Here is a 12,874-nt window from a genome sequence, read left to right on the forward strand (position 1 = left end):
ACAATACCACACAAGAAATTAGGCACATTACTTCTAATGCCTCTGGTTTTGTACCAATATTATTGAACAGACCTTACCAGTCAACAAAAACTATCGCCTGAACTAACGACTACTTCCTTTTGTAATAAAGGACAATTAAAAAATTGTGATAGACATTGTCTTAAAATAATTTTCAGCTCTGAAATCAGGCAAGAGAGATTAAATCTTCTTATGATCCTCAAACTCTAATTTCTAAGATATTGCTTGCAGTTCACTTATTCATTTTTTCATTCCTAGGAAAACAAAGTTATAGTAGTGAGATCTCAAGCGAAAGCTTGCCCAATGGTTCAAAACATTAACTCTTTAAATACAGTAAGACTACAGATCATGATCACCCAAAAAGAATTCCCTTGCACAATATGTATAGTAATTTCCAACAAAACCAGGTGAAGACATCTTTAAATCCACATAAAAAAAAAAGTGTCACTACCAGGTCAACTTCGAGACTGAAGATAACAATACGAAATCAGCAACAACTTTTTGTCAGTAGATACTGGTTGGTCCCATTACTTTATTAGGGAATTAGTATAGAAGGAAAGGAAACTGGATTTTTTTTTAATTCTTTTGGGGTAACATTAACCCTTTTACCCCCAAAAGGACGTACTGGTACGTTTCACAAAAGCCATCCCTTTGCCCCCATGGACGAACAGGTACGTCCTTGCAAAAAAATGCTATAAAATTTTTTTTTTTCATATTTTTGATAATTTTTTTGAGAAAATTCAGGCATTTTCCAAGAGAATGAGACCAACCTGACCTCTCTATGACAAAAATTAAGGCTTTTAGAGCAATTTAAAAAATATATACAGCAAAATGTGCTGGGAAAAAAATAAACCCCTGGGGGTTAAGGGTTGGAAATTTCCAAATAGCCTGGGAGTAAAAGGGTTAACATTACAAGCTTCCAGAGACGAAAGCAATAGGAGCATCAGGGGAGGCTCTTAAAAAATTACAAATTGCCTCTTGGAATGATTTCACAGTACACTAAATTACTATACAGTATATGAATGTTACTGGGCCTTTATCTTGTGAAAATCTAATTTTCAGGAAACTTACTTCTATTAAGTATCAATACATCACAAGATTACACCAAACCCTATCCCACAAATTGCTAAGATATGCAAAGGTTTAAAAAAGATAGCTAAATGTTGGTACCTACATATAGATACTCTTCACTACCGTATATATGCATACACCATGTACTTTACATCCATCACGAACCTTTTCATTGCCCTCTATAACCAATCATATATACCCTACATTTTCAACATCCTCCACATTACCTCTCTATTGATGTTATCATAAGCTTTTTTCTATAATCCTGTATGGCCGATAAAATCTTTTCTTTTATTTCATAACTTAGTGCAAAACTCTTACTCTATCATAACTACAATGGATTTATTCCAGAGGCAAAATGCATTAGAAGACTTGTTGAGGTCCACACAAAAAAATTTATAAAATTGATTTAATAACTGATGAATCTCTTGTGCAAACTTAAAGTCTTCTACTGAAATTAATCTAGTGCAAAATAAAGTAAGAAATACATGAAAAATAAGATTTTAGACACTGTACCATCCTAACACTTCCCAAATATCAAGAAAATACAGCAAAGTTTTCTTTTGTAGGAAACTTTCACTTAAACAACACTTATAGAATTACTGTACTATATGTAAAAAAAATCTTACTTGACTCTATACTTTGCCAAAGTCGCATTTGCTCTGCTGCTATCTCCAATGCTGAAGATTCCTGAGGTCTGATGAAAGACAATCTCCCTTCTTTCCAAGAAACTGTGTCTAATGGCTGTTCAAAAGAAACCAATAATTATAAATATATAGAAATGACAGATTTCATTACAACTCAAACTTGTGACAAAAATATAAACTAAAACTAATTGTTTTGGGTCCTTACATCTCTGGGATTAACAGGGCTGAGTGCAGTCTCCTTTATCAGAGGAGAATCTGAGCATATAGATGTACGGCTTGTTTGTTGAGATCTCTCTGCATAAAGGCTCTTGATTTCTTTCTGCACATCTTGATAAAAAGAAGCTTCCCAGAACTGCTGATTTCCCCAAACTGCATGATCCTAAAGAAAGAAATGAACAATAAAAAAATACAGAACTGGTATCACCATCTATAAATTTCATTGTTGACTTCTCTTACATATTTTTACCAACTTCCACAATATTCATAAACCTAAACTAAATACTGTATATGCCAAGCTTACCTGTATGCACGTATAGGCAAATTGAATAACTCCAGTACAGAGTTTTCTACAAAATGCTGTTGAGAGTGGTAGAAGAGCTGCAGCTACACCATGTTCATCCATTGGAGAGTCATCCTAAAAACAAACATTTAAAAAAACTATCATTAATTTTTTTTTTTTCCTAGAAAAACATACTAAATAAAAAAAACCCAATTTGGCATTATTTCTTTAACACAGAATGTCCTTCCACATTAATTGGTCTCTTCCTACTTGGATGTCAAATTTCTTTGACTACACAATGTTCCAATTTCCACTTTATTCAAAAGCAAAGCCTTCAAATAAATTATATCATATATACATAAATACAAAACAAAAAAAAGCAACAACAACAACAATAATAATCACCACCTTGTAAACTGCTCAATAATGAGGATATCGCTTTTATACGACAATCATAGAAATGGTAACTTATTATTATAACAACTATATACTGATATGATATAAATGCAGCAATTACATAGCAATAAAATAATTACCACAAATTTTAAAATTTCATCAACAAAATGAAAGTTAAACTTAGTTTAAGGAATTACTCTTTTTACCAATTATTCCTGTTTTCCATGGAAAGGATTTTGAAACCCACCAAACTTAATTTTATTCCTTTATTTTAAAAAAATGTAACTAGACAGCTGATTGAAGACTTTTTAGTTCCTATCCAGTTCTGCTTGTATAATGAATCTCACGATGCTAGCAGATGAGCATGGAGCAATCCATTCTAGAAGTGGACAGCAACTACTAAGTCCTCTTTAACCCTTTTACCCCCAAAGGACGTACTGGTACGTTTCACAAAACTCATCCCTTTACCCCCATGGATGTACCGGTACGTCCTTGCATAAAAATGCTATACATTTTTTCTTTTTCATATTTTTGATAAATTTTTGAGAAAATCCAGGCATTTTCCAAGAGAATGAGACCAACCTGACCTCTCTATGACAAAAATTAAGGCTGTTAGAGCAATTTAAAAAAAAATATACAGCAAAATGTGCTGGGGAAAAAATAACCCCTTGGGGGTTAAGGGTTGGAAATTTCCAAAGAGCCTGGAGGTAAAAGGGTTAACTAGATATCAATTATTCAAAAGGATTAAACAGTTAGCTCCTTATCTGTGATCAGCTATATGGGAACATAATATAAGAAAAAGGAAAACTTTCAGCAAAGTCAACATACACACAGGGCTAAACATATGAGAAACCTTCATTTTTTGAGCCATTTGTCTTTCTGTCTGCTAACAAAATACATGCTCACTCAATAGATACAAGCATCTACATACTGTTAAGCCCGTGAGTCATCCTACAAATAAGCTGCCAAAGATAGTTTAATAGTCCTCTATGGTTTACAGTGAATAAGTGGATTTGTGGATGGTGGACCCGTGTATAGTGGATCCGCTATTATGGACTTATGGTATGCATGCGAATCAACTTTTTAACTATATGTAGGAAAGTACAATTTCTGTAGGATAAAAATGATTCTAGAATCTATGAAGTAACTTACCTGCAGAGCGCAATTCATGAGACGAACAACCAGATCAAACTGCTGGTGTTCAAGCACAGCCTTGTTTCCTAGAACATGGTGACTAAGTTCAGTACATAGTGCCAGACGAGCAGCTTTACTTTTGAGAGCTCGTAAAACCGCGGGAAACGTTTTACGAGCATCACTGATTTTATTTTCAAATATACAATTAACACAGTTCCTCATGACCTGAAATAGTTGAGATTACTTTATGTAAGAAGAGTATCATTTATGAGAAGTCAAATACAATTAGATATCAAACTTGTTGCAACGAAGTGAAAATAATCCTCATTTACATAATGTCGCATAGTATATATGCGTTGGTTAAGGTCAACAAACATCTCATATTGCATATGTATAAAGCTTACCTCTAATCTTCTGGCAGAACTAGATACTAGCCCTCGACCAGACTGCAGACTAGAGATGTGGGGTCCCATGGGTACTATTCTTGGTTGACCGGCTTTCTGGGGTATTCTGAAATTATGATTATTTACACTGATACATTGTATAAATACTGTGATATTTATGACACCTGAATTTACAGCAGTAAATTATATGCATACATGAAAAACAAAACTTAGAAATATGAAAAACCTAACTACAAATTCAAAATTATACTGTACTTTATTACAGTACAAAAATGACAACCATAAGGTAATTCATTATTCTAAGACAATTATTTTCTGATAATTTGCCATTATTTAAACAATCAAAATCTATTATTGTAACAAAGGGTGCAAAGTTATCTATAGATATCTCTCATATTTAAAAAAAAAACAAATGCTGCACATAACTATGACTTATCTTGTTTTTCCTGATAACATATGTTAATAAAAATGACTTATGTCTAAAAAGTTCATAACACTATCAAGATCTACTTACTTTACTTTTTTGGCAGTGCCTTCATCTATAATATCCTGAACCTGCTGAGTATCTATGTGCGGGAAGACTGGTTGATGGATACGGGTAAACGAACCCTCAGTGGGTTTTGGGATCTTAGCAACAAATGGCTGTGGGTTAGGGTTCTCGTTGCTATACAGTTGTTGAGCAAGTTCCTGTAATAATCATACCATTCACTTAATCATGATATCAGACAACACAAATTCCTTCAACTACATTGCGTAGAAATTTCTGCGTATGAAAGGAATATATTTAGGATTACATAATTTATATATGCAATTATAAACAATACCTACTGTAATATAAATTAATGCTACCAAAACCAAATTAATTCTCCTCGGAAGAATTATATTACATTGAGTTATACATTGGTAAAATTGGAGGCTCCCTACTTGATCCAGAAAATATACTGTACTGCATGATCTCGGCAACTTTTCCACTATATTTTTTTACGTAGAGACCACCAGAATTAAATTCCACTGGAAGAAATTCTAGTACTCTCTCACAGATCTATATTCCTCTTTTCTTAACCACAGATGACTAGGAGAATGAATAAAATATGAAATACATTAAGCATGAATACATACTTTCAGTTAAATTTCTGATTCAACACAGTTCTACCCATTTGAATGCCAAAGATTTATTCCTTGTCTGGATATTGCTATTCCCTTACGCGCCATATGAAGGGAAGTAGTTCATGTTCAGTAATTTCCAAATATTCTCTTATCATCCATGGGAATGGAAATTTTACAATATTTATGTTTTATATATTAATGGAAAGGCATCGGCTGTACGCTAATTTTTTTTTTTAATTCTTAGCGCTGATAGTTTTTGTGCAATGATGATTAAAGCTAGTTATTAGTGGCCTGGTACTTGACTGAACAATTTTCATGAGCCTAGGGTATAAATTTAAACCTAGTTAAAAGTAAACAATAACCTATGCTAATTCAATAACTTTGCTGAACCTAAACATAAAAACTAGGTAAAAACATATGCAAACACAAAAATTACCCATTAAAAGTTAGTGAAAGATTGAAAAGTTTGGGGTACGGTGTGCTAAGCCAGGCCAGACCAAAAGTCTACTCTAGGATTATTTAAGGGCATGAACTACGGTAAGAATTTGAAGACGCTACAAATAAACCTACCCTAGGCCAATAAGCATACTGCCGCATCAAAAATTGAAGTTTATTTGAAGATGCTACAAATAAACCTACCCTAGGCCAATAAGCATACTGCCGCATCAAAAATTGAAGTTTATTTGAAGATGCTACAAATAAACCTACCCTAGGCCAATAAGCATACTGCCGCATCAAAAATTGAAGTTTATTTGAAGATGCTACAAATAAACCTACCCTAGGCCAATAAGTATACTGCTGAGTCAAAAATTGAAATTTATTGTATTACCATGCACCAAATGAAGGTTAGAGATTGGGCCAGTACAATATTATCAAAAAGCCATAAGAGAGTGTAACAAGATTTAATATTAAACAAGAACAGGTTCATGACCTTGGTCATCCTTTTACTTATCATGTTCTTTGAACACCATTCAAATAAGATTGAACATTGGTTTTTGTTACACAATATTGCACTTACAGTAAAATAATGCTAGACTCCAAAACATAAATATAAGGTGCTCAATATTAGTGAAAATCTTGACATTAATAAATTCTACACGGGTACCATTTTCGTGCTGAATACGGTGTTTAAAATCATATGATATACAATATAATAATAATAATAATAGTGGAATGAAGGAGTGAAGGTAAAAGTGGAAGAGAAAAATGGAGTTTTTATGATAAAACAAAGTTTTATGAATACTTACCTGGCAGTTATATATATATAGCTGAGTCTCTGACTGCGGCAGAATTTAATCGAAAATCGCGGCAACCGCCTTGTGGTGGTTGTGTGGTTAGATGGTTAACAACCCTTACAGGGTGGTACTTGGAATCATTCCCATTTTCTGTTCCTCAGATTATCTTTGCCCGACCTGTCTCCTGAGGGGAGGTGGGTGGGCTTTAAAATATATATATAACTGCCAGGTAAGTATTCATAACACTTTGTTTTATCATAAAAACTCCATTTTTATGAATAGAACTTACCTGGCAGTTATATATATATATAGCTGATTCACACATTTGGAGGAGGGAAACAGACAGAAAAAACATAGTTGGGGAAACAACAAAAGAGTTGTAGGAGAACAAACACCTTGATTCCTTACCTGCTAAGGTAGCTGACTTCAAAGGTAACTGCCTCTAGAGTCGCTTTCCCTTAGGAGTGTTCAGCCAGGAGTAGACCTGCTACGCTGCAAACAACTCAATCGAGTCTGTCAAAGGGGTAGGACCAACAACTTGACTAGACTTCAGAAAACTACCTTCCCATATAAAAAAACTGCAACCTTACTAAAGCTAACCATCTAACCTTGCAGAAATAGATATAAACTATCTATCTGGACTGAGGGAACCGTACCACAGGACAAGGACCTCAGACAACCATAAAAAAACACAAACCCATATACAAGTACATAAACTAAGGTTGAGTGGGGGTAGTAACTCCTTTGCCTAATACAGAAGCCGCAGCTACGTATGGGCCCAAGGTATAACACTTGTCATAGTCCAATCTTACCTCTCTGAGGTAATGAGAAGCGAAGACAGAGTTGCTCCTCCAGAACGTTGCGTCCATGATCTGCTTAACTGACATATTTTTCCGGTATGCCAGCGAAGCAGCAATGGCCCTTACTTCCTGAGCCCGTACTTTTAACAGGGCGAAGTTTTCTTCCTCACAAAAGAGGTGGGCTTCCCTAATAGTTTCCCTCAGGAAAAAGGACAAAGCGTTCTTTGACAGGGGTTTTTGAGGATCCTTCACTGAACACCATAAGGAGTTGGAAGCACCCCTCACGCTCTTAGTGTGGGCCAAATAAGCCTTGAGAGCCCTAACCGGGCAGAGGAGGCTTTCCTGTTCCTGACCTACTAGATTCGTGAGGTTAGGGACTTCAAAAGTCCTAGGCCAGGGGTTTCGAAGGGTTCTCATTCTTGGCGAGAAAGTCGAACCTCAAGGAACAAACCGCTCCATTTAGGGTGAAGCCTACCCGCTTCTCGATTGCCTGGACCTCACTGATCCTCCTGGCAGTCGCTAGAGACAAAAGGAAGAGGGTTTTCTTAGTCACATCTCGCAGAGAAGCTTGCGAGATAGGCTCAAACTTCCTGGAGCACAAAAACTTAAGCACCACATCCAGGTTCCAAGAAGGGGGTCTTAAGTGCACTTGCTTCGTTGTCTCAAAAGACCTAATGAAGTCCTGTAAGTCCTTATTCTGAGATAACTCTAAGCCTCTATGCCTAAAGACGGTTGAGAGCATGCTCCTGTATCCTTTAATGGTAGATACAGCCAGCTTAGCATCCTGCCTGAGGTACAAAAGAAAATCTGCAATCTGGCTCAGAGAGGTAGAGGACGAGGAAACCTTGCGCTTCCTGCACCAAGCTCTAAAGGTCTCCCACTTTGACTGGTAGACTCTTTGTGAAGAGATCCTCCTTGCCCTGGCAATAGCTTTTGCCGCTTGTGCCGAAAAGCCTCGAGATCTAACGAGCTTCTCGACAGTCTGAAGGCAGTCAGATTGAGAGCGAGGGGGTTTTGGTGAAATCTCTCGAAGTGGGGTTGTCTGAGAAGATCTGAACTTGCTGGGAGTCTTCTTGGAAAGTCCATCAGTAACCCTACCACTTCGGTGAACCATTCCCTCGCAGGCCAGAATGGAGCCACTAGGGTCATTCGTCCCGAATCGAGGAGAGCGAGCTTCCTGACAACCAGATTGATGTTCTTGAACGGGGGAAAGGCATACATGTCCAGCCCCGTCCAATCCATCAAGAAGGCATCCACTGCAACAGCTTCCTCGTCCGGGACTAGGGAGCAGTAGTTGGGGATCCTCTTGTTTAGACCGGAGGCGAAAAGGTCTATTACCGGTCTGCCCCACAACTTCCAGAGCCTCCGACAGACATGCGGGTTGAGAGTCCACTCTGTAGGAAGGACCTGTCCCCTCCTGCTGAGCATGTCTGCCCTGATGTTTCTCTGCCCTTGAACAAACCTTGTCAACAGCTGGGTCTCGTTCTCGTTCGCCCAGAGGAGAAGCTCTCTCGCAGTTGAGAACAGGGAGAGGGAGTGAGTTCCCCCTTGCTTCCTTATGTACGCGAGAGCTGTGGTGTTGTCGGAATTGATCTCCAGTCTTTCCCGACACCGAGGTTTTGAAGGCCTTGAGCCCTAACAAAATGGCCATCAATTTCTTTCTGTTGATATGCCAACTGACCTGACTCCCTTCCCAAATACCTGAGACCTCTTTGTTCCCTAGTGTTGCTCCCCAGCCTGACTCGGACGCGTCTGAGAATAACACTAGGTCGGGGTTCTTCTTGAACAAGGAGATCCCTTTTCCCAACAGAGCTGGGTCCAGCCACCACATTAAAAGATCCTTGATCTCTGTCGGAATGGGAAAAGAAAAAGTGTCCTCCTGGATCTTTCTGTTCCAAACCTTTGCGAGGAAGTGTTGCAGAAGCCTTAGGTGCAGTCTCCCCAAAGGGACAAACTGCTCCAGGGAGGATAGAGTTCCCAGCAGACTCATCCACTCCTTCGCTGAGCATTCCTGCTTCCTCAAAAAGTCTTTGACTTTGTCCAGGCACCTGGTCTGCCTCTCCTGGGAGGGAAAAGCCTGAAAAAGAACTGAATTCAGAACTATCCCCAAATAGAGAATAGTCTGATTCGGCTCGGTCTGAGACTTCCCCCAGTTGACTATGAGTCCCAGGTCCTGAGTGATCGTAAAAGTTTTCATTAGGTCCTCCAGACATTTCTCTTTCGACTGTGACTGGATCAGCCAGTCGTCTAGATAGAAGGAGACCCTTATCCCCTCCTGGTGTAACCAGCCTGCCACATTTGCCATAAGTCTGGTGAAAACTTGGGGAGCTGTGCTGAGACCGAAGCAAAGTGCCCTGAACTGGAAGCACTTGCCCTGGAACACAAACCTCAGATATCTCCTCGAAGACGGGTGAATGGGGACGTGAAAATAAGCGTCCTGCAGGTCGAGAGAAACCATCCAGTCTCCTGGACGAACTGCAGCCAGCACTGACTGAGTCGTCTCCATGGAGAACTTTGTTTTCTCCACGAAGGCGTTCAGAGAGCTGACATCTAGGACTGGTCTCCATCCACCCGAGTTCTTGGGAACCAGAAACAGGCGATTGTAAAAGCCTGGGGAGGCGAGGTCTTGAACTGGCTCTATTGCTCCCTTGACCAACATCTGGTCGACTAGATCCAGAAGAGCCTCTCGTTTCCCCGCGTCGGTGTACTGAGCCACTAAGGCCAGGGGAGAGTCTGAGAGAGGTGGTTTCTTTAAAAAAGGGATCTTGTAACCTTCCTTGACGAATGAGAGGGACCAGGTGTCCGCCCCTCTCCTTTCCCAGACTGCCAAAAACGAGACAGTCTTGCCCCTACTGGTGTCTGGAGGACTTCAATCTCATTTTTTGGACCGGGGCCTAAACGCACCCCTGCTGGTCCTCGGCCCTGACTCTTGTCTTCTCCCCCTAAAATCCGCTCTCGAGGAGATCCTGCCCCGAAAGGGCTGTTGAAACTTCTTCTCCTCCTCCCTCAGAGGAGCAGGAGCAGGAGCAACAGGTAAGGTCTTTCTAGCCGACCGAGACAAAAGGTCCTGAGTAGCCTTTTGAGCCAGAGAAAGGGAGATATCTCTGACCAGAGCTTCAGGAAAAAGATGACGTGAAAAAGGGGCGTAAAGTAGCTCCGACTTCTGGGCAACAGTCACAGATCTAGAGGTGAAGGAGCACAAAAGGGCCCTCTTCTTTAAGACCCCTGCTGAGAAAAGGGAAGCCAATTCATTAGCTCCATCCCTTAGAGCTTTGTCCATGCAGGACATGATACTCGTCAGGTCCTTCGTGTCCTCCAGGAGTTCAGACTTCCTGGCCAGAGTCCCGAGAGACCAGTCCAGGAAGCTGAAAACCTCGAAAACCTTGAAAATTCCCTTGACGAGGTGATCAAGCTCCGACATGGACCACATCACCTTGGCAGAGTTTAAAGCATGCCTTCTTGCCGAGTCCACAAGAGCCGAGAAGTCACCTTGGGAGGAGGAAGGCACTCCTAACCCCAAAGGTTCCCCTGTCTCATACCACATACCGGCCTTGGAAGCGAGCCGGGACGGTGGAAAAAAAAAAGGTGGTCTTGACAGCTTGTCTCCGTTCCTTCATCCAAGCATCCACCTTAGCGAGAGCTTTCCTGGCCGAAATTGAAAGTTTCATTTTGATGAAGGCCGAAGACTTAGTAGCTATCTTCCTAGTAAATTGAGACTAAGGAGAACGAGGGGCCGAAGGTTGAAATTCCTCTCCATAAAGTTCCAAAAGAGAGCGAGAAAGAACCTTGTAATCGCTAGAAGAGTCGGCAGGTTTTTCTTCCTCTTCCGAAATATCTTCGAGGTCCTGCTCAAGGATAACATCCCGAAGAGTTGGGCTGCCAGCAGTCTGGCAGCGAGAGCTGTTTGAATCCTGGCGCCGAGCGCCGCTAGCATCCAGTTGGCGAGAGGCGGTATCGTCACGATGACGAGAAGCGGTATCGTCACGATGACGAGAAGCGGTATCGTCACAATGACGAGAGGCAGTATCGTCACGATGACGAGAAACGGAAGCGTCCTGAAGATGCAGGCTGCCGTCGCCTTGAAAATGCAGACTGCATTCATCCTGTTTCCTGTCACGGCGCCGAGAACGAGAGGCAGTATCATCCTGGCGGCGGGAGAGGGGGGAAGGAAATTCCTGGCAGCGTGCCGATGAAGAGGGTGTACGTTGTCGTACGGCCGACGAAGTGCGCAGAGGTTTCTTGGGAGAGATACTAAAATCTCTCTTAGAAGATCTCTTAACAGGCAAAGAGACGTCCTTACGTCTGACGGACTGAGAAGGGTGGCTGAAAGCTTTAACTAACGATGAAAGTTGTTCCTGCATAACAACCATGAAAGCTTTAGCAACCTCCGCTGGCTCTCGCGGTGCCGAAGACGGCAGTTGTCGTACGGCTTGACTGGGAGCGCTGGCAGAAGAAGCAGGGAGTCTAGCAGGATTAACTGGGCTAAGGACTCTCTGTTTCGCCCTTTTAACAGGAACATCGAAATCGTCTTCCGAAGGATCAGGTTCTCTGCTACTCGAACCGGGAGAGGGAGAGCGAGACTGCACATCCCGGTTCCACCCTCTCTTCATTGGTCTTGATTCGTAACGCCAATTACATCTGGGAGAACGATCAGGCGAAGACACAAACGTATCCGACACGCCTTTCCTACGGCGGTCAAGAGCAGCCTGGGAGATCGTAACAGGACTGTCTGAGGCGACGACTGACCGAGGATAAGCACCTCTCACCCCTTTCGGCTTTCGACGTACCTTCTCCCTTGGTCCTGGGAGCTTGGTAGAGGTCTAGACCTAGGGGTATGACAGATTCGATCAGTCGCCACCTCCACTGCACTTTCACAAGCACTAATTTCACCTACACCCTTACCTTTAAAGGCCTCCAACTGTGCTTTAAGGGCCTCCAATTCAGCAGCTAATTTAGCATACCCAGGGTCATCCGAAGGCACAGGTCCTGTAGAAGGGGCAGGAGTCACTACATTTGGGGAAGGAATACCTTCCAAAGGGGTTACAAGCAAAGGGTCAATAGATAAATCTTAGCTAGGGTCACTAGCAGACTTTGACCTTGATTTAGCTCTTCTAACTCTATCAATCTCAAGTTTGCGCACATAGCGCTGCATAGCTAACCAATCATTATCACTTAAAACCTCGCATTCCTTGCACTTATTATCTAAAGCACATTCAAACCCCCTGCAACCCATACAGATAGTGTGAGGGTCAACCGAAAGTTTCGGCAACCTCACCTTGCAAATATCATTCGCACAAACACGATAATGAATTTTCTCACTCATGATAATAAAGGAAAAAAGACAAAAAACAAAAACAACACGATTGCCAAATCCCAACACAGTGTACTTCACCAAAAACGAAGTCCAAAAAGGCGATGAAGGGAAAGCGATCCGAAAAACTCTGAAAGGCGGACCAACGATGTTGTCGATCCGGCCGGCAGAGATAATCTGAGGAACAGAAAATGGGAATGATTCCAAGTACCACCCTGTAAGGGTTGTTAACCATCTAACCACACGACCACC

The 12,874-nt window shown here is 41.1% G+C and overlaps 1 protein-coding gene across 1 annotated transcript in view; it reads right to left on the reverse strand.

Annotated features, from left to right (window-relative positions):
• The window catches only part of Sbf (SET domain binding factor), a 219,630-nt gene that overhangs the window by 110,871 nt on the left and 95,885 nt on the right, over window positions 1-12,874 (reverse strand). The window contains exons 12-17 of the mRNA XM_068392627.1: window positions 4,684-4,856; window positions 4,170-4,275; window positions 3,784-3,990; window positions 2,257-2,370; window positions 1,942-2,115; window positions 1,719-1,833 (exon numbers count right to left, since the gene is read on the reverse strand). Of these exons, the coding sequence (XP_068248728.1) occupies window positions 1,719-1,833; window positions 1,942-2,115; window positions 2,257-2,370; window positions 3,784-3,990; window positions 4,170-4,275; window positions 4,684-4,856 (889 nt within the window). The remainder of the gene's footprint in view (window positions 1-1,718; window positions 1,834-1,941; window positions 2,116-2,256; window positions 2,371-3,783; window positions 3,991-4,169; window positions 4,276-4,683; window positions 4,857-12,874) is intronic.

The sequence above is a fragment of the Palaemon carinicauda genome, chromosome 1 (assembly GCF_036898095.1).
Source record: "Palaemon carinicauda isolate YSFRI2023 chromosome 1, ASM3689809v2, whole genome shotgun sequence".
Taxonomy (NCBI): domain Eukaryota; kingdom Metazoa; phylum Arthropoda; class Malacostraca; order Decapoda; family Palaemonidae; genus Palaemon; species Palaemon carinicauda.